This window comes from Taurulus bubalis (genome assembly GCF_910589615.1).
Source record: "Taurulus bubalis genome assembly, chromosome: 16".
NCBI lineage: Eukaryota > Metazoa > Chordata > Actinopteri > Perciformes > Cottidae > Taurulus > Taurulus bubalis.
The window spans coordinates 16017149-16040381 of NC_136604.1; the positions used below are offsets into that span (position 1 = coordinate 16017149).

Sequence of the window (23233 nt, forward strand, 5' to 3'; positions counted from 1 at the left end):
TCTGAATTAAGACGACCGGGTTCTGCACACAGAGCGATACTAACAAGGCCGATATTCCCTCCAACCTCCCCTCACTTTGAGCATGTCATCCTCCTCAAGTCGGAAGTCTCGTGCCCGTAGCTGGATGCCTTTGCCAGGCTGCGTCTGGATGGAGTAGACGCACTCGTGGTAGTTGCCGTAGTAACCGGGGTAGTTGGGTGAGAGCAGCACCCCTTGCATGCCAGTCACGGATGAGCCGCATTCAGCTAGAGAAAAAAGAGAGGGAGCGGAGAGACCGACAGAGAGACAGAAGGAGAAGAGGAGGGGAGGCGGTGGTGGTGTTGGAGAGAGCAGAGGACATGTCAATCGCTATGTGCTTGAAGCTCACAGTGTATTCATTCATGCTGTCATGCAGAGGGAGATGGGAGAGGTGATGGGAGAGGGATAGGCTCAGTGACTATACCTGAATGTTGAGTGGCACATCATCATAATCACAATGCAATCTGAATATGATTACCAGTAATTTCAGCTCTATTTAAAATTTGCTTTTTGTTTGAGTCACTTCAGGAAGAGAGTGGGAAAAGGGGAAGGGGATGTTTTCTATAGAAAATATAGCCGCCAGAATTTAAATGATCACACATTTATTCAAAATATCCTCTTGTGTGGTGAGGTAAGATGAGGTGACAGACAAGGTATTTAGAGAAGTATTAAGCTTCAAAAATAAAGGTGTCAGAAGTGTGAAAAATAACTAAATGTTTTATCACTGTCAACCTTTCAATTCATCTAGAGGCAATACGGAGGAAAAGAGAGTCAAGTAAATGTTAACACGCTGAAATTGCTTGACCTACTTACTTAAGACATGCCCGAACTCTCACAACAAACATTTAGAAACAGAGAATCTGATCTAATTTGCGTGGGTGAAGAAAATAAATGTGACTTTATTGCAATTATTTGTTTCTGAAAGAGTGTCAAAATCTTAACGCTTACAAATGACTTACTTTATTTAGAGACACAAACAAATTGGCAAGTGGTATAAATACTCCCAGAGAATAATTACAGCTGTTCTGCAGGTTCTGTTTAACAGTGCATGTATATATACAGAAAAGAGCCATGCTAAGGACAATCATAAATAGATAAATCATTGTCATGGGCTGTGCTTTACCTATCATTAGGCCGATTAGGACACAATTTGTTTTCCTTTAACAATGTATTGCAACTCCTAAGGTTTGCTGCATCATATAATCAACATACTGACCTAAATCTGTCCAGCTTTACTCATGTTTCTCAGGCTTTAGCAATGAGCAACAACAATAATTAACATATTTAGGCTTGTTAATGTCATCCTCATTAGAGCTGCTGCTCTATAATATTTGGACAACGTCAAAAAGGCTGTTTCTGGGAAGCTACCCAATGAAGAGACATAACGTGGGTGGACGGAGAGAGATAATGAGGAGGATTGAAAGGGAAATGCCTCGTCTTCCAACGTGACAGACAGTTTTGTAAGTGGATGGGTGGGTTTATGTGAAAGGGCGAGTGAGGTGACATGGCATTGTGAGAGGGATAGAGAGGGAGTGACAAAAGCCAAAAATAAAGCATGTGACCACCTACCAACACACCTTGGCAGAGGGGAGCTCCACACCCGCCTCCTACCCCCTAAGCAAATCACCCTCGCTGGACCCTCCAGCCGATAACCCGGGAAACAGGAGAAGATGAGGGCGTCACCCACTCCGTACTGCAGGCCCTTTCTGGTACTGTATGGTGGGATTCCAGGATCCTCACATGGCTCCAAGTCATACTCTGAAAGAAAAAAAGAAAAGGTGTAAAGGTAATTTCTCCACAGAAGTACATTGAGATACCAGGTAAAGTGTGACATGTCTGTTTTGTTCTGTTCTAAAAGACAACATCATAGTTACTTGCATGTCCTGTGACTTTTTAATGTGTGAAAGTGTAAATTGAACTGGTTAAGACTTCTGTCACGCTTTGAAAGGTTGAGAACTTTTCCCCACTGGATAAACAGGAAGGTGAACCAGGCTTAAAATAATCAACGTGTCATTTATCAAAATCAATAAAGCATCACGTGCTAATGAGAGGGGTATCAACATGCAGGCCTCCTTTCAGACATAGATTTAGATCCATCCTGTAAAGCTTAATATTTAAATAAATAGGTGGTATTTGGTCTACTGGACTTTGTGATGATCTTTAGACTGAGTCTTGGTGTTCATATCCAGGCATGCTCTGAGAGAAACAATGCTTTCAGCGGGTAGAGGCTCATCTGTGCTCTCTCCTAATTGATTCATTTAAAATTAATTAATTCTCATGATGTTAACCATTTCATAATTCACTCTTGAGTGGTTGTAATTACATATTTCTAGGACGCATACTTAGATAAGTATTTGCTCCTTGTTTATGGTGGGCTCCTCCAAAATAAGCACACCTGTTTGTGTCAAAACATACCCTTGTATTTAAAAGTTTACAGTTAGTCACTGTCCCATACTCAGAAGCCTGAAATGTCCGATCTAAAAAATAGACTTAAATGGGTTATGGCTAGAAAAAATATGTCTTGTGTAAAACTCTTGAAAGAGTTTGTATTCTTCATATAAGTCATTTTTTATCTTTAAATTAAAACAATTTTGTTGGACCAATAGAGGCATCAGTATCACACTTTGTAGCCATTCAGTGCTTAACCTCTCGTCCTCAGCCCGGTCTAAAAAATGATGCATGGCTCCCTACTGCGATCCGCAATTGTTCCAGCTATCCCTCTTTTCGTCTCTCAGCACTTGGAATACCTAAATCCATTCTTACCGGAGAAAGTGATGTTGAATCCCTCGTAGGAAACAGAGAAGTCGGAGAGAAAGCGGATCTGGGCGGTGTAGTTTCCAAATAGGCCGGCGCTGAGAGGTGAAGGCAGTGTGGAGCCTGTCAGTCTCCACAGGGGCTGAGAAAAGCTGCCATTCTCTGTCACCAACAAATGATCGTGAGGGCTCTCCAGGTGGAAGGTGTGGAAAGTGAATTGGACACCTGAATAAGAGGAAGAAAGTGGTAAAATGGTAAAATGCACTTTCAATTGATGTACTTGGTATTCCCATTATCATATCTGTCCAAAGAATAAGTTGGAATTTGCATTCAAGTAAGGCAAACAAATATATAACACAAAATGCATCTTATTTTCACTACAAACAGGCTGAAGTCAACAACATATTCTCAGTTTCATAATGCATAGAGCATCAATTCCCTGTCTCCCCTCTCTATCACTTATCAAACACATTACACCCAGACATTGGGAGCATCTGAAAATAAGGGCGGTGTCAATTTGATGTGAGAGCACTACCAAAGGTGACATGACTGGAGCACCGTCCCTTGGCACTGTAGCCCTAGGCCAGCCTCTCAGCACGTCTTACAGAGACAGCATGTTCGGCAAAATACAAAGGCCACTCAGTAGGGGGAAATGACATTGTAAGGGAAATTGAATTTGACTGCTGCATGTGTTGACACAGAATGTCCCTGCTAACCTTTGCCATGGGAGGTCTCGATTATCCATGTGCAGTTCAGGTTGTGAGGGTAGAAGTCTGGGAAGCCAGGTGACAGGATGGTGCCAAAGTTGCCCTGGATATAACCTCCACACAATGCTGACGATACAGGGCAAACGGGTACAGCGGGCGATGGATGACGGAGAGAAATAAGAGGAGAGGCAAAATCAGAGGGCAAAACAAAGTGGATGAAGACAGAAATAAAATGTCCCCAAAAAATAGCAAAACTTCTCTGTGAATTAACAATGCGGTAAAACACATTTTACAAGAGGTGCCCTTCAAGGCGGCATAAAAAGGAGAGAGCGGTATCATCAATATCATTACAAAGTGGGCAGAAATCAATACTGTCCTTAAATATAAAAGCATTTACAGATGAGGGAAAAGGGAAACATCAAAGGGGAAGCTCAAGGCCCTACATATAAAACATTTATGATGAAATGAGCCCAAAACTTTTAAAGCCTAAAACAAGAGTTGCGGAAAGAAATGCTATCTCAAATGGATTTTATAATAACTCAGACATTGATGTGAATTTAAATGTGATGCAATATGAAGCAAAGTGCTCAAAAAGATGTCTACTGTTTCATCTGGAATAACATACAACAATTAATCCTTTCTATGAATAGGATGAAGTCTGGCAGGAGACTATTCCTTTCTAGGTCAATATTATGGAACGTACCATCGCAGCTAGGCAGGGGGCGACTCCACTGAAAATTGGGTTCACACTCTAAAGGCTCTGTGTCACTAAGTGTGTAACCCGCTTCACAGGTAAATGTCACCAAAGCGCCCACATAGAAGTCATTTCCATGTCGCTGCCCGTTGACAGGTATACCAGGGTCCACGCAGTGATCCGACTGCAACTGCAAGGCTAGAGAGGAACGTGATACAACATTAGAAATAATCAATGACACAGAAACACAGATACTGAAAATCCACCTGCTTGCAGTGTAATTAGGCTTGGACCCTGTTTTCAATAGGTCTAGTTGAGGTCAGACATGTTAAAAGGTAGTGTTTTCTCCGAAAGCATTCCTGATAAATAATTAACTTGAACATCCTTTTTAAACAGGAATAAACAAATGAGAAGTTTCAGCACTCTTTCCCACCCCCACGCATGGTTTCTGCCCAAGTAACTTTCGCAGTGAATTATTGAAGCTTTGCAGCGATTCATCACAGAGAAAGTGCAAAAGGTTAGCGTCAGCCACACAGGTAGAAATGAGGAAGGCACTTCTTTAAGGGTTGGATTTACAGCATGAGTGAGGACCGCTGTGCGTGGGTGCACGCAGGTGACAGTATATATGGCATTTTGAGCATGGTATTGTGGGCCAAGACAGACATATCTGCAAGGACTAACTCACCCCATTTACTTTCTAATTATAGGTGTTGTAATAAGAACTATTTCATGGTAAAGTTGAGAGCCTGCAGAGATTGTATTTACGACCAAGCTTGTATAGCTTTTACTAGTACGTTATGGCTGCTGTCTCTGATTCGGTCCATATTATAAAAACATGAATTTCTAGTCGGGTCTGTGAAGCATGGGTAAATGAGTCTATCCTTTACAGTCTAAATATTCTGTATCTTTGGGTGTAAGTTTGGTTTGACCCTGTGTTATTAAGTTTACAAACTCTAAGCCCTTACTTTCGTAACGTATCCGGAAGCCGATGTCCGAGTGGCTCTTGTCAGTCGAGAAGAGGAGAAACAGGAAGCTGGAGGTGCTAATGAGGAACTGAGGGACCTGGGTACCCTGGTAACTACCAATTAAAGGTGAGGAGGGAAAACGTCCATCGCGCACCTCAAGGACGTCATAGTTGACTTCGGTGCGGAACCTGAGAACAGAGAATTTGAAGAAAGGTTTTTATGCCTTACATAAATAGAAAAATAACACAGTATTTGTATTGTGATGCAAATACATATGGTAACATTAAGTTCCCACTTGGGATGGTATCAATAGGATGTTTACCGATACTACTACTTCTATATTAATAATCCTTATTGGTTTGGTTCTTTATCGAACCAATCATTACCAAATGCTTGCTTTTGAATATATAATTATTAGAATGTATTTACATACAACTGCATGTTGTTTCTAGAGCAGCAACAATGATGTGTACAACAGCAAAGTAACTTCATTAAAATCTCACTGGAAACAAATCAAAAATGTTAATGAAATAAGAGCAGGAAGGAGGACCACTGACATCAGTCAGTATCAGTCATTCATCCTGTCTCTCCTCCTCCTCCTCCTCCTCCTCCTCCTCCTCCTCCTCCTCCTCCTCCTCCTCCTCCTGATGTCTCTGCTTGCAGGTACCGCTGGCAGAGGGAGGGGAAACTGCTTTGTCTCAGCCAGCAGAACTGCTGGACTACATACAGACAGGCGCTTACAGTAACGAGCGTACTTGTTGTAGTTATCATCACTTCACTGTCTCTACTGCAGCCTTCCTGAATCGCTCGGTGTGTGTGAGCGTGTGTGTGGGTGTGTACATGGAGGTGCTCAGCCTTGTCACAGAGCAGAGGAGTTGTCTGCTGCAGTGTGATAATAATTATAACATAATATGAAAAAAGCACGAATACATTATTCAATAATGTTATCACTGATGCCCATTAAATACCGGGCATCAGTCTAGGAATAAGTCTATTAACTACAATTTGTCTAGTCAGACAATTTCATTGGTAAATCTGATCAGCGTGCTAAATGCATGTCTGGACTAGCGACCAGACATAGTGAGCAAATGTCTTGGGTACACAGACCCGAAGAGCCCCGGACAAAATTAGTTTGGTAATATGCACCACTTAAACTAAATATTAACTGAATAATAAAGGTCTTGCGGCTGTCTCACAGAGGAACACTGTGTACAAATTGACATGGCCCATGCTAAATACATTAGCATTTTACCAAATTACCACAAACAGAAGGCCAATAGCAAATTTTTGGCCTGGGCACCCAAGCGGGTTAATCTTCTTTTGGGTAAATGGGAAATACTTACTGCAATTCAGAATGAATAAGGAAATCTACTAATCAACCAAGACCAACTGCAAACCAGTGAACGTTTGGCCACAGTTGTATTTAAAATATTTTGACAATAGCATTAATTTCTTTATGTCAATGATTTGCTTTTAACCAACATTAGAACATCTAGGAGGGTTAAATCAAATCATTTATAATTTGCATATGCTGAGTTTTAGAAAATCCTTTGGCATTTCGGCACCGTTTGGTGAGTGTCGATCAATGTAGAATGTATACGTGTGTGTGTGTGTGTGTAAGTGTGTGTGTGTGTGTGTGTGTGTGTGTGTTTGTGTGTGTGTGTGTGTGTGTGTGTGTGTGTGTGTGTGCTTGTTGTGTGTTTCTGCCTTTCCTGCCAGAGCCACTTCATCTTCAAAGCCATGAATAAATTGCTTAGTTTCAGCACCATGTCATCTAAATGAAGTAGTTTGTAATATTTTATTGATGCTACATGAAAATTAAAGAGCAACAAACATTTATGTTCTATTCATTTTGCATGGTGTGCTATCGGGGCAGGGACGAAGATGAGATGGGCTCGCAAGGAAGAGCCTTAGTGGAACGCTAATGTAGCGTTTGATCGCATGACTGTTTGTCCCTCTGTCTCCCACTTAAACATCAGGAAAAATTCACTTCCCTCCATCTCTTCAGATCCACTGATACATGCATTGCATATGCATGTATACATTTACAAACTTGCAGGTCAAACTTGCAGGTCTCGTGTCTCGTGCTTTGTATATATGTGTATTTGTGTATGTACATACAGATATCTGTGGATCTTCAGGGAGCCGGGTTATGTTATCCTAGTTGGGGGTTTATGTTAATGTGAATTACTGACAGAAAGAAAAAAAAAGTGATAGAAAGCAGCAAGATGGTTGCTGAAATTGTGAGAAGGTAAAATCAAATAAAAATTCCAAGCTTGTTCTGAGAAAAAAGAAAGAAAACAGCGACGCAGCAGGAGTTATTTGGGTGACTCACTTGTCAAAGATGATCTTGATAGGGTATCCTGGAGGAGCCTCAATGATCCATTCGCAGTTAAGGGCCTCCTTATAGAGTTCTGGCCAGCCAGGGGAGAGGATGATCCCACTGGGAGCCTTCAGATCCCCTCCACATGGGGCTAATGGAGAGACAGAAGATATGGAGGGAGAGGAGGAATAGGTAGAGATTGAATTATGCATGTCTTACCCATCTGATGTATGACAACATTCATAGTTAATATCATGCATCAGGCGGGGCTCATCTCATTTCTTTTAGTACCTTGGTCTATCTAATGTAAATTGGTGACAGCTCACTTCAAGGTTAAGCATTTCTCTGAGGAACATACCTCTTCATAGTACGCGTGTCTGCATGTACACGTGTGTGCACAAGGACATGCATTACATATCCATGTATATACGTGCGTTTCCTCCCTATCCTGTTGTCTTTAAATCTGTTATCAAACCAAAAGTGCTGCTGACGTCCCCATCAAACAGAGAAAGGAGAACATCTTGGATCACCAGCGCTAAAGACACTTGAGCACATTGACCCCTCTCCCATACTCTCACCTCTGTTACTGCTCTGTTTGCCGTACATCTCTGTAACGGCCTATCCTTAACCAGAACACACAGGCACAGCGGACGGCTTAGTTACAGAGCCAGCTCCTCGCTCCCTTTGAAGTGGAATGATTTAATCAGCCAACTCAGCATACTGAAGGACATCTATAAAACGCATTACACTACAAACGCAGGGGTATGATAGATGGTCTCAGAGGAATACAACGCTGCTGTGGCACACAGGGGGAAGTGACATGTTTTCATAATGGTTTCTGCTTTGTGTATCTTGAATAGTGAGCCTGATTAGGCCCCTCAGAGCCAGAACCATGTCTGTGCTAAATGTGCTACGTTGCTGGTGTCCAAGAGCCTTAGCTAGTTAATACATAGCTTCATCTTATTTGCTGTAAATAGTTTATTGATATTGATTCAGAGAGTGTTAAAAAGGATGGTTCTGCTACCTGCATGCAACACATGATGCCTGCAGCAACAGATACAAAGCTGCTGTATTACCACCAGCAATCACCAGCCGTTAGTCAGATCTTAATGATCCCTGCCAATATAATGTATTATTATAGACATTGTTGATGATAATAATCAATTATATCTGCAACAAATGTAAAATATATATAATTAATGCATTCCAAAAGAAGCAGCAAATCCATTTAGATTGATTTACTGTCCTCCCTTTTATCAACAATAATCCATTTAATATTTGGGTGTGCAGAGTAAATGATCTCTTTACAATCCGGAGATGCAGTGAGGCTAAATTACGAGCTAAAGTAAACATAAAAGAGCATATTCCAATTTCATGGTTTAGAACAGTTATAACACAGTGGGCACCGAGCTAATGAGATGCTCGACCATGGAACAAATGCTTTCAAATCAAAAGCACATCTTCCCCTGAAGGACTTTGCATTTTTTTTGCATATTTACACTGGTGATATCTGGGTTTTTCTGTGCCACACAGCTAACTATGCCAGATCAAACATAATGTTAGATATTGGATAAAAAATACAGCATGGAATAAATCCCATCTCTCATCTTATTAATATTTACAACTACTATTAAAAACTGTGTCAGTAATTCTGAGGGACGATATTTTTCATGCACCCATGTGTGTCCCCAGTAATAGGCTTCATCTCATGCCACCTAATGAGAAAAACACTAGAATAATTGCTGGAGTGCGTAGTTAAACTATTCCGGTGAAGTAACAAGCATCCAAAACCTGTTGTAAGATGGCTGTCATGAAGGGCGACCACTTGTTTACTCACCCTCACATCGAGGCACTGCATTGTCCCACACCACGTTGCCATCCTTGAGAATGCAAGAGACGGTTTGCGATCCGTGGGTCTTAACAAAGCCCTCCTCGCACAGGAATGAGATCGAACTGCCCAGCTGAAGGCTCTCACCGAAGCGTTTACCATTAACTGGCACACCTGGGTCCGGGCATTCGTTGTGGCGAAATGCTATTGGAAATACAGAGAGGAGACGGTGTTAGTGTGAAGGAGAGGACAACGGTGTGAGGTGATAGTATTCATATGCTGTTCTTGTTGAAAACACAAGTGAGAGAACAGCTCACCTGTAGCTCTGCAGGTATTAATCCTTGTCGCTCATTGTGTTTTCCGTGCAAATATGCTAATTTCCATAGAGATTCTAAAATAATTAACTTAGTTTCTGGACAAAACTTTTTCGCCCTACTGTCAGCATTTAGAAGTGCCAGCATTTAACGAGAGGAAATTTGTTTCACTTAGTGAGTCACATTGATTCAATATGCTGCAGTGATTACAGAGGGTGGGAAACAACACCGAATGCAGATCATCAGGCCAGATGACACTGTTGAATAATACGTGGCGTGAACTCAACAGGGAAAAATTGTTTTCGTACGTCCTCAAGATGTTATCTATCAACCAAACTTCAAGCAGGAACCAGTTAGAAAGGCCTTGGAGGAACGCAGTCACACAAGAAGAGGCATAACCCTGGAACAAGGCACGTAAACAAATACATCACCTTCACCACTATCTCTTTCACCTACTCTCTCGCTCTCACTCTTGTACAAGCACACAGTTAGGTGACACGTGTAGGTGTTGATGAATCCCTCGTCAGTGTCCATTGGACCCAAACAGAGTGCCAGGCACACCTGATCCATCATGATCATCTTATTTATTAAAGAGCCAAAAATCCCCTCAATACAGTTTGGCATGTGCTTAATTACCATGAGTGATGGAAGTTGTCCGCTCGGCACGACAGCCCAAAAAAACAGGCCTGCAGTTAGATGACACTGTTCTCAGGAACAAACTGTCATCTTCAATTAACTGGTCTTGACATTCATTCACCATGCTGCATTGGTAATTTATATATTCATCTAACTTGCTAATTAATGCATCAGTTGCCATGTGTGGTCCACATTGCGGCTTTACGAAGGCACCTGGGTTGGCTTGATGACATGTCTGCAAATGAGCAAGAGCAAGGTCCCAAAAGCACTCGGGGTAGGCTGACGTGTGTTACTCTATAGCGAGAGCATCAATATTTTAGGAAATAGAAACAGAATACAGGATGAGTCCTTAGGGTGCATTGTAATTTTACATAACAGCTACCACAGTTTAGTGGATCAAACAAATACAACATTCAGTTTGTTGATTTCTGAGTTGAAGAGTTTCTCTCAATATTCTACTGTCAAAAAACCTTATCAGCTACATAGAAGGTATGAAGTATATAGGCCCAGAAAACACAGACAACAGTGTCATAGTTTAACTGTTAGGCCTTACCTCTATAATAATGCACCTCCAAACATCAGATATGAATGTGAGACGATCTTTTTAAAACCTTACAATAACTATGATGCTCAACACACATTGTTTTTGATGTACAAGGAGAGATGTCTGTTTAAGATTGGTACAAACCTAACCTACCGACATGCACACTCATGATGAACAATTAGAGTAGCGCCATGTGTGAAGCAGTTAACCAGAAGTCAAGGATATATCTGTGTGCACAGTTACGTTCAGGTACATTACCATTTGTAATAGAAACAGACAGAATTAGATGAGATGAAGACAAAGTCCATTTCATGTTCTACTGCTCATTATATGATGATTTAAGGGCTATGTGCTTTAGTCAAATATATTTCATTGTAGATGAGTTCTTTTGGTTGGATGAATACATAAAAACGTGAGCTGCATTTTTCGCATATTTTATTTGTCAAGCTTTGGACAAGTAATGTTGAATGTGAGAAGGTATGTTCTTGTCTTTTATCACATTCACATTATATTTGTTGTCTTATACTGTAAGTCCATGTGGACTGGATACTTGCATTTTGCGTTGTACAATAAACTAATTAATGCTTCCCCCCCAGTAGATCAATAACCCTATAATGATGTGGTAAATTCAAGGTGAGAAGTACAAAGAAGACGATACAAAAACATCCAACTGTAAAGGTAAAAATAACACTTTAATCCCTACATTAAAATGAGTAACTGCTACTAAATATATTGCCCAACGGCACCTTAAAGATTAGTATTAATCTTCGTGGCTTCATAGGGTTCGGGCTAGACACCATGGAAGGGGATATCTAATTTGGGATGTGCAAAAATGCAAAGACCAGGCTCATTACAAAAGGATGCATATGCAAAGAATGCTATGCCACTGCCAAACCCTCATGGTACAGTATATCCAAGAAATGGGTTTACCAGCGTGCAGCCAACGATTACTGCGTCAGAGTGCAAAACCCATCTGGAAGTCAGCAACTACCCAGAATAGAATATAATGAGCACTGCCGCAATGTATCTGTCAGGTAAGGATCCCGCGTCTTTGTTTGGGTTTTATTTAGATGTCAAGTCTCTATTTAAACAATAAAGACAGTTTTTTTGTGTGTCATTTCTCTATGGGACTATGTGTGTGCAAAGAATGTGTTGCTGATGGCTAGAAGGGTTTATGCAGTCAGAGGGAGGCATACATATGGCAGATGATTCATGCCTGTGCACACACATACACATACAGACACACAGTACATATGTGCAAACAATCTACAATACACAAAATCCAGTCAGTGCAGGAGTTTGTGATGAACTTTAAACACTTCCCTTTATATATTTTACTCTAACACTCAATACTTACTTGTAAACGTGATGTTAAAGCCTCTGTTTGTGTAGGTGTGGTCGGTCAGAAACTCCAGCCGGGCCACATGGGCACTAGTTGTTATAGGAGGAGGTAGGGTGTCACCGGAAAAGGTCCCTAGGATAGGAGATTCAGCCTGAAAAAAAAACAGAATCCGTTTTTGTTTATATATATATATATATATATATATATATATATATATATATATATATATATATATATATATATATATATATATATATATATATATACAGAGGTGTCAAGTAACGAAGTACAAATACTTCGTTACTTTACTTAAGTAGACATTTTGGGTATCTATACTTTACTGGAGTATTTATTTTTCAGACGACTTTTTACTTCTACTCCTTACATTTTCACGCAAATATCTGTACTTTCTACTCCCTACATTTTAAAAATAGCCTCGTTACTATTTCATTTTAGTTTGTTTTCATTCCGGCTTGTCATCGTTCAAAAACACACACACAAAAAACTCTCCGCCCCGTGGCTCACAGATACGTGCGCGCGCACACAGGTGAGCGCTGAGCACACACACCAGCGGACAGAGAGGGTCGAAAAATATGTCGCGTGAAAAGTAGACCTCTATATCTGCGTTTAAAACGTTCCCAGGGTGAAGATGCAACAGCAGCTCTCCTGTGAGGAGCAACCGGAGTTCTCCTCACACCCGAACAGCTCTGTGAACCCGGAGCAGCTCTCCTGCTCCGGATGAAAGAGACAAAGTGCTCGTGTCTTCTACCAACAATGAGCTGCTGGCTTCACATATTACAAAAGTACAAAGTACACGGGCATAAAACTAAGTCATTAATAAATGAATTGAGAGAGGCCGTATCAAATCTACAACCCCGTTTATAACATATGTGTCGACGAAAGCAGATCACTGCTCCACTAATACTGATACAACGTGATGGTTCACATATCTGTACTCATTCTGTTTTGTTTGGCAAAAAAAATGAAAAGCTTATTGTTTTCCACAATGAGCTATTTAGTAGTAACTAAATATTAGTTATTTTTTGCACAGATAGAACTTACACAAAACATTGTCTGATGGGGCATTCTGATTTACTTGTAAGTGCTTGCAATTGTCTTTATTCTGTTACTTATAAAAGCACAGATGAGTCACACAATTATGTTATTTACAGAAAAAGTTTGAGAACCACGGCTTTAAGTGTTTGTGTCGGAGTCGCCGCCGCCTATTTTGCACTATTACAATGCTTATAGGCAACTAGTTATGTCTTCCGCTCCATGAAACGCATGTTAATGCTCAGTAGTACACATGTGGTACTTTAATGTATTTGCATTGTAATAAAATGTGATCATTTTAAATGGGCATATATGCAGCTGAAACGGGTAGCCTAGTGCATCCCACATTTTTCAACATAACATTTTAAAACATTATAGTCATTACGGCCTTTATAAAAATGATTGTTTTGGGGGGAGGTGGGGTAGTGCACTATAGGCCCCTGAGACGTGCCTTAAGAGTTTGCCCTTAATGGGGGAAAAAATCCCCTTACATTACTTCTACTTTTATACTTTTAAGTAGTTTTGAAACCAGTACTTTTACACTTTTCCTTAAGTAAAAAGCTTGAGTTGATACTTCAACTTTTACAGAAGTATTTTTAAACCCTAGTATCTATACTTCTACTTGAGTAATGAATGTGAATACTTTTGACACCTCTGTGTGTATATATATATATATATATATATATATATATATATATATATATATATATATATATATATATATATATAAAAAAGATTAAAGGTATCATAAGTTCAAAAAGAAAAGAAGTCAGAGAGAAAACAGAGAGAAAACAGCTGCTATGGGGAGGTAGACAGAAAGACTAGCAAGTCCAATGATGCTGAATGACAGGTTTAGCTCGTACACATATTTATACAGTCTGCTTCTCCTACTGGCATGCACAATGACTGATCGGCAGGGCAATAGTTGATGCAAAAAGAGCTATTCAAAGTAACCAAGAACAACAGCTTCTAAGTCATCACTACCTTTCCACCATCTTTGATCGAGAGGAAGTCAAACTGTTTCTCCATGCTGATGTCGTTGAAGGCCAGATTGATGCGGCTTTCAGGATTGGTGATGATCAACCACACACAGTGCATATTGTTACCGTACTCCTGAGGGTAGTTGGGAGATAGCAGCACCCCGGATGGAGTGGTAAAGTTGAAGAAACAGGAAACTATAGAAGATATACAGAGATATATACCATGAGAAATGGAGAACAATTGACATAAAACAAAGCAACTGAGTATTGTTTAGCAGACTGGAAAATATAAGGGATGATTCTATTTACTTTTGCTGACTACAAGACAATATGATTTGATACATTGTATTGAAGGGAATGAGTGTAAGTGTGATGAAACTAGAAGAGGTTGCTTGTGGCTCTTGGACTATTTATCTACCAATATATGATAATAGGAACCCACTACAAAGGACATCTTATTTAAGTAAGCCTTGTGGAATGAAACGGGGATAGAGGAAGCCTAAGCTGAACAAAATCTGACAGCACCCAAAAAAACATTGCTTTCACGCAATGTCTAGCTATAAGGAATGTGTTAGCATTGAAAATCAAAGATGGTCTCATCTCCCTCCCTGACTTCTGTCAAGGATGTCACTTGATCCCAGTATCTGCAATGAAAGTGCGTAGAAGGCAACAGCACAATAGCTGGATGTTACTGGGCAGATGTAGCCTCCCTTGAAAAGTCAGCTCACAATTTCTGCTCTGTATGTGGTGGTCTGTCAAGGCTGAACAAGTATATGCCTGGGAATGAAAATGACAGCACCGCCGATGCTCTCCTTCACGGAGATATCTACATATGATGGGATAAACAGACCACTCCGCGGCTGTCATTGGGACTTGCCCCCACTTCTGTAACAAAGCAAAGGTTCTAGAAACTATTTTCTCAACTATCTGTTGGTTTGTACATAGATTTCCGGTACCAGTTCCACCCTAGGGTCCCCTTATTAGGGCACCCTAGAGTTCTACAGCTCATATGACCTTGATGTGAATACCAGACCCTATTGTCCTTGATCTCTAACGATCCGCAACTCCTTGCCTTTACTTTTTTTTCTTCAAATATTTTCAGTATAAATATGATCAAAAGTCAAGAGTCTGACCAAGATTCCCCAAAAATGACTCCTCGATTGCTCCCCAAGTTTATTAAACAAGTATTGTTCGGTGCCTTCAAATCCCACAGAGTAATACTGCACATCTTTAAAAAGAGTACGACCTAAAGCATCAAACTGCAATAATAATCACAATAAACACAAGCATTGACATGTTAGGAAGCACATTCAGTCCAAAAAAAGTGTTTTTCGGTTCAGAAATTGAAAAATGACCTTCTTTGACCTGATCCTTGCTCGCATCATAACAAACAGCATACCAAAATGACCCCATAATTCCACATGTGCCGTCTGACGCGCTTTCAGAAGAGACTGAAGACCACTTCCTAATACTGGTCAGAACATGATCTAGATTGATTTGTTCTACTCCCACAGGCCCGTACGGTTACAGGGATATGTCGTTTACTGACACTTTAAATAGCCCTGTCATGGAAATACATCTATCATAATTTGCAGCCAAGGTTCCCTTTTTGAAATGTATTATTCATTATTAAATGAATCATATTTGAATGCTTACCAAGCACTGCAGGAGCAATGCTGATAACAAATTGTATCATCCTCCGTCTATGTGGCTTCTGCTTCTAAATTTTGCACTGATACTGCCAATGGCTTTTTCTCAAAATTTCACTCAGTTCTGTATCCATGTGGGATTTCTTTATGACTTCATTCTTCCATTTCCCCATTAAAATTATTAGCGGACAGGATGTAATTATTCCTTATATCTAATTGCACATGTAAATACAAAAGTAGGCTACGAACAATGCATTATTATCTTGGATGATGAATACAAGCACCCTGCAGTGTGTCTACAAAGCTAAAATAGTTTGAACGTGTTCACTAAATAAACAATGTTTAGCAGTATTATTGGCCAAAGGTTGTGCCAGCAAGTCATTCACCTCAATGATGTTTACCTAGATACTTCCACTATTTGTCCAACCTATTATCTTATCAATTATATAAATAGTGGCCATTATCTGCATGGTCAGCTCTCTTTTCCCTTTGCCCCCACCCTGTAACTCTCTCATTCTCTGTGTTTGTCTTCCATGGAGTTAATTAGATAATAAGCACTCTTACGGTTTCTAAACCCACGGCCTCTGCTGGGCTAACTGGTGGGATAATCTGTTCATTTATTATGCAGCCCTCTCTGCACTCATCTGCACAAACATACATATGTATGCCCCTCTCGAATAGTGATGCACTTATGCACATGTCTGTACGTGGTGCATGTAGAATCTGAATAACATAAGCTATCCACGAACTTACAAACACAGCTGGGTTTTTTAGCCGACCACTGGTTGTTCTTCTGACAGGTGATGTTCTTCTTCCCCACCAGCTCAAAGGCAGGCAGACACTCAAAGTAGAGTCGGTCCCCGTGACGAAAACCGGCCCCTTCCCGTTTGCCATAAAATGGGATTCCGGGATCTCCACAACTGCCTTGGTCAATTTCTGTTTGGGTAAAAAGAAATACATTAGGTATGCAAATCAGAAATTCATAAGACATAATTATTTCCAATGGAAACATATTTCGCTGTTATACAAATAAAGACCTGCTCCAGTTTGAATCATATTTGAGATGCATTTAAAGGATACAATTTAATTAACATGAGGGAGAGAGAAAAGAGACATCTCAACTCAAACTCAGAGTTATTACTGACTGTAGCCTCCAGCTGATATTGACAAGATACTTCTACATATAGTCAAAAAGCGATATGAAGATGCAAGGCTTCACACTAAATCAAAACTGATAGAGCTGTTTCTCATTAATTCCTGTTTCAGGGAAATGTGGGTTCAGCTTATCATTACTGATTTTGTCTGACCCTATATTTTGACAGGGCAAAAGTCCTTAGATGGCCAATTGAAAAATATTTCCCCAAAACCAATTTATTCATTTACTTTTACATTTACATATTTTTTCTTTTGCTGACTCTGGAAGCCTGGAAGAATAGTGCAGTCCTGTAGTCTGCAGTCAGAGAAAAAAAGACTTCCCTTATTGTTCTATACAACGCTATTCTGCAGCCAATTCTCAACCGTTGGATGTTGGAACTTTCCACTAGCACATTGTCCACCCTTTTCCCACAGGGAAAACAAAAAGGTGAACATGACATAGAATAGGATGCGCTCTCCATTATTACCAGCTCTTATTACAAGAACACTGTGCCAATTTCCATCATTGGTTTGACATTTATATATATATATATATATATATATATATATATATATATATATATATATATATATATATATATAATATAATATATATATAATAATTATTCATAACAATTTAATAAATAGTATATGTGCTGGCTCAGCTGACGTATGTCAAGGAGGTGGTGCCTCAGTGAATTCTGGTATAGGGTTTAGATTTTGGTCAGACACACTTGACCGAGAGCAAGATGAGGGAAAAACTAATTGAACAATAGAGAGAAAAATGTTCAAGTCTTCTGGTTGTTTTGAGTCAGTGTGGCGTTTTAATCAGATATGGGATTTGCATGAAGTGGGGAATCTTGGAGAACTAAGCTGTTAAAGGTACATGTCCTGAACAGTAACCTCCGTTGGTTAATGTATCTCCAGCTAAAGAGTCTCCGGGGTCATTGCTTCATTAGTTCCTGGTTTTACTGCAATTTTGCATCAAAGACAGTCCTGTCTGACACTTTGAATGAATATATTAGCAATGAATGAATCAGTGAAGAGATCATTTTTGGGCTGACGAGGCAGACTAGCATTTACAATTCATGACATCGAAATCAATGTGATTTCCCGATTGTCCCTTAACAGGAATTACATTTCAGTACAATTTCATTTTTCACAGAGTAGTCTGTACTTCTCTTTATCCTCCGAAAACGTGAATCACTTACGTAGCATACCTCTCTCTCCCCCTGCAAATGTATCTTTCCCCTTACTGTGTGATGAACGTTCTAACTTGCGTTGGAAGCTGACCTGAGCACTTTAAGGTACATGCGCAAACACACACACACGCACACACACCCTTCTTCCTTAAAACCACAGACGCCATTTTCATTATTGCAAGATGTATGCATTCCTCTTTCTTTCACTCTCTCTTCATTCTACTTTTCCGAGCTTGCAGATTGCAGATGGGAATGCTGAGGCATCCTATCGAGGCGTCCGGATGGGGGAACGCAGAGAGCGAATACGCTCATCCATCCAGGAAATGATGGCAGGGTCTAATACGATTTTAAATCGCACCAGGGGCAGTGCTGGGTATAAATCCATACTCGGCCCTAATGATGATCATCATTTAGAACACATATTTAGAGCTCACTGCGGTTTGGATGTATGGCTGTCCTGAGGCAGCCTCATTCACAAGACAACTCATTGATCTAACGTGGAAGTCACCTTTAAAACAGGGGATGCTGAAAGCGAGTTTTGAGTTGGACCTGAGAGAAAATTGTAATATTAAAGTGAATGGAAGGGATTCGAAAGAAACTCTGGAAGAACACGCCAGATATAGGACGAACAAAAACACATACTGTACATACAGTACATGTGCAAATGCATTCAGGCACACACACACACACTCACTTGTTTGTCACTATAACAGACTCAAACTCCCTGCGGTACTTTTTTTTTAAGTGAGGCCTCTCAGCCTCATGGGTCCTTACAATTAGAACTTGGAAAATGGAGGCAATAAATAAGAGCCCTTTGAAGTGAGTGTGTACATTGGCTTGTGCTTCATGGACTGTCTGTGTGCATACATGAGTTTGTGAATGTATGTGTCTCTGTGTTTGTTGTGTATAAGAGCAGGCAGGAGTGAAGGCAACAGCATTTGATTCTCATGAATAAGCGAAGAGATATAATGGCATATTTGCTGTTCCTGTCTGTTTGACATTCCAGAGTAATCCAAGCATCGTAATGGGACTCAGACAGGCATTACTATCAACAAAGTCACTGCAATCTCCTGAGGCCTAAAACGACAAGAGGACTTTAAAAATAAAGTGCATTGGCGAAACACAATATCACATACAATATCTCAATGTGGCTTTACGGACCAATGTTTCCAATACCAAATCAAAGCCTTACACAGGCTATATGGAGTGGCCTATATACAATATTTGGACAATGTCGACATATATTAACTGCCTTAACTGTGCAGTTAAGCAAAAGTACTTGCATATCTTATCGGTGGGTATTAGCCATATTCAAGCACTGACAAAAACATTTTGCCTCCAGAAATGTTACAAGTAGCACATTTCCAACTTTGAACGATTAAAAGCTGTCTGATCAGGCTCTGAAAATCACACTGTTTAGAACTTAAAATGTCTGTTGAAAGATTGAGGCCACTGCAGAGTGTGTGCAATCCACACTCAAACTGAAGAGTAAGGTGGGAGTGTGTGTACTGGAATGACTGTTTGCAATTACACTTGATGATCAGGCTTAAAATACAAGTAATTGAGAATGCAAATTAGATTTTGGGTGCTCCAATCTGGGAGGTGAAGTGGTTCAAAGCGTTTCTTCCCCTTCATTAAGTAGAACTCATTGTTTTAATTACACTTTGTTTTAGCATGCTGCTCCACTTTCTCTGTTATTTTTACTGATAATAAATAAGCATCTGTGGGCAAGGGAGAAGACTCGCTTTGCTTCCGAGAGGCAAATGGCAGCCTTATCTAGGACTCCTCAAATTCACATAGATGCCCACAGACAGACGGAGCACACACACAGAGCTCGAGAAACTCACACTGGCACTTCTTTCTGTCTCTCTTGTCTTCACACATGCATGCAAGCACACACACATTTTACATCCCTATTCTTTTATGACGTTATTAAAGTGTCACTACAAAAGTCTTAGATGAGAGTATCTCTGACCCTTATGTTCTTCAAACTCATACAGGCAAGGACAGTAATACAGTCAACCGACACAAACTGTATCAGTGCCCAAGTTGTCAGCTTCGATCAATTAGTCGCAATGCGCGATGGGAAATGCCCCCCCCAAAAAAAGACACGTCGTTCTAATCGCGACTCTTACAGAAAAATACACTTTTTTAAAAAGCTGTCCGCAAGCCGGTACATCCCACTGACTGACGGTCACAACTTTTGAATCATCCTTACCTTCGAAGGACACCTTGAATCCCAGGGAGCCACTGGTGTCATCTGTTTTAAAGTTTAGCCACATCAGGTGACTGGTGCTAACCACAAGGTCTGGAGTGGTGGTTCCTGACAGGCTAAAAAAAAAGAAAGAGACAATAAGACAGGTTCTTCTAAGACTGTTGAGAACATTGTGTGCGTTGTGCAACCTATAGTGTGACTGTAAAGTGTGTCTGTTGTGTAACCTGGATACATTATTATAAGCAGTGTTTGCACTTACTGCAAAATTTGGTGTCACTTTAATAGCTAAAGGCCCTGATTCTACTGCATCATTAAAAAAACTTCCACACAAGCAGAAAAAAACAACACCTGAAGTTATATATTAAACTATCTGACTTTTCTCATCAAAGAAAAGTGTTTTAAAATGGTTGCAGGCAATTCTAGACTGAGAAACCTTTCTATTTCACCGTAACCCTTTAATTCAAAACAGTTGGGGACAAGGAAGTGGAAAATGAAGGCAAGATCAGTCAATGCCACAGAAGTAATTTAATCCCGTTTGAATAGTAATTCCCCCAACTCTAATTAGGAAGTGTATAGCTGTGGAGTAAGTGATTAGGGGATCTAATTTTAGTGATGGCACACACAGGATGGGAGTAGTAAGGAAGTGGTGTCTAGATATGTTGGGTCTGCATTGTTTCCTCACCTGCAGCCTTATGGTAATTTTTGGTGAGTTTCTATGAATTTGTCTATGAATAGGTGGGAGGAAAGATGCAATATGAAGTATATCCAAAAAAAGCACCACAGTGAACTAGATTGTGGGGATTCACGCTTGTATTGTTTGCATCACTAAAACTAAACTCATTTTTCAGATGATATATTGCCTGATTGACTAATATAATTACATGAATTACATTTCGTATACACATAGGTTTGCAGGTATGTACAATGTTATGGAGCGTCCAACCAAACAACTTTGGTCAGTGTGTTATAATTGACCTGCAAGCAAATCACTGTCTACAACACTCCCCTTGTTTGTGGGCCGTTTGGCTGTCTATCAGCTCATGTAAATGATGTTCTTCCCACTCAAGGACATCATTTCCCCTGTGGGAAAAGCTTTGAGGTTGACTTCCTAAAGTGTGATCTTCCATTATCAAACTGTCAAAGCACAGTGTCTTTCAAAGTGAAATGAGGGGATTTGATTCGCTGTCTTATTTCCTATTAACCACCATGCTTCTGATGTAAAAATTACACACAAAAAACCCTTGCCCGCACCACTGATTTCCAACTATAATAGAGACTAAATTAAACGGTGCAGATAGCTGCAGTATGTTCTCTAATATTTACTCCAAAATGTTTCTAGTTTGTTTGTGTGCAAGAGTGCATCCAATCTCAATGACAAAACTGCCCACTCTACTTTCATATCATGGAGAGGGAGTCCAGAGGGTGAGGGAGTCCTTAATTGAAAAGATTAGGTCGTTTTCTGTGTTTCTGTGTTGTGCAAGCAAATGCAGAAGAATATTAAAGCGAGGAAGAGCTACCCTGAACAACAAACCCCTCCTCCACAAATCTCTTCCTCATTTATCTCCCACCTCCTTCCAGTTCCCACCCCTGTGAGGCCATCTAGCATAAAAATTGATCTATAAAATCTTTATTAAGGTGGTACATTTCAGCACAATTAATAACAACACCCTGTGAATTGTTATGGAGCATCTGCTAGCGCAAACTCCATTAGGGGAATCAATATGCAGTTTGCAATGCTGAACCACAATGTTGTGATCTTGTTTTTAACATTGAAAAGAGTGATGATTGACAAGGTGGTGCAGCATCTATTTTGCATGCACTACTGCATCAAGTGGTGATGAAATAAAAGAGAAACAGCACAACAGAGAGCAAAGGGCTGGAGGATAAAGGGAAAAGGGGAAAGGGAGGGATGCTGCTGGAAGTGGATGAGGAGAAAAAGCAAGCGTGCCAACAGGAAGAAAGGTAGGAAGAGGAAAGAAAAAGCACCGAATATGAATACGTAGAGAATGAGTGGCAGAAAAAAGGAAAATACCTGAAGGAGACTATGGTGCGAAGTAAAAGCCAGAAGAAGTTAGAGAACAAAGGGAAGATTAAAGGGAAGAACATAGAGGTCGAAGGAGTCACTCACACGTGGAAGATGGTCTTCTGGTCTCCCACTACCTGGCCGTCCCCCACCGTCAGGGTGTCATAGCCTCGCTCCAGGTCAAAATCCTCAAATGTCAGCTTGATCACCTAGACGACAGCAGGGACATTGCCAAGACAACTGTAAACGGCAGATGCTTGAACGCTCTTGACATCAGGTGCAGAGGAGAGACCCCTTCACATCTGCGACGGCCCATCCCTCTGCCCATCCATCCGTCTCTTTTGAGTGTTTGTCTGGCACAATTCCAGTGACACACGTTGTCAATTTGTTCATTTTCCCTTAAATACTCATGCAATTTGACTTAATTTTTCTGATTCCAATTACGACTCTTTCAGTTCAATGTGACCACAGAGTTTTGTTGACGCATGTGACTATGTGAGCTACATCAGACTTCCTATCTAGTGATTATTAAACTTCACCCACTAATCAAATATCTGATTGCCTGCCAGACGGTCGGCATGACCCCTACTAGCTGGCTCATCAAATCAGCAGGTTGCAGATGCCTCCGTGGCCTATCAAGCCAGACTCACAATGACTTTAAGCACATGAGGAGATGTGTCAGGGAATTTAAGGTTATCCACAAGGTGAATATATAATCATAAAGGTGACACACAAGTTTTAAAAGATTTATGAATTGGATTTTAACTGTGAGGAAAAGGCCGACCTATTCACTTCATCTCATTTCTGGGAGCGTGGGAGAGAAGGTGGAACAAGGTAAGAGAATCAATAAGC

General features: G+C 40.4%; 1 protein-coding gene across 1 annotated transcript in view; it reads right to left on the bottom strand.

The window, feature by feature from the left end:
• csmd2 (CUB and Sushi multiple domains 2) overlaps positions 1-23233 on the bottom strand; it is a gene marked incomplete at both ends in the record, with an annotated part of 208583 nt that overhangs the window by 81929 nt on the left and 103421 nt on the right. Inside the window, 13 exons of the mRNA XM_079232352.1 lie at positions 76-245; positions 1588-1776; positions 2782-2997; positions 3489-3605; positions 4183-4371; positions 5139-5326; positions 7474-7612; positions 9299-9493; positions 12141-12276; positions 14163-14353; positions 16561-16743; positions 20362-20474; positions 22487-22590. Of these exons, the coding sequence (XP_079088478.1) occupies positions 76-245; positions 1588-1776; positions 2782-2997; positions 3489-3605; positions 4183-4371; positions 5139-5326; positions 7474-7612; positions 9299-9493; positions 12141-12276; positions 14163-14353; positions 16561-16743; positions 20362-20474; positions 22487-22590 (2130 nt within the window). The remainder of the gene's footprint in view (positions 1-75; positions 246-1587; positions 1777-2781; positions 2998-3488; positions 3606-4182; positions 4372-5138; positions 5327-7473; positions 7613-9298; positions 9494-12140; positions 12277-14162; positions 14354-16560; positions 16744-20361; positions 20475-22486; positions 22591-23233) is intronic.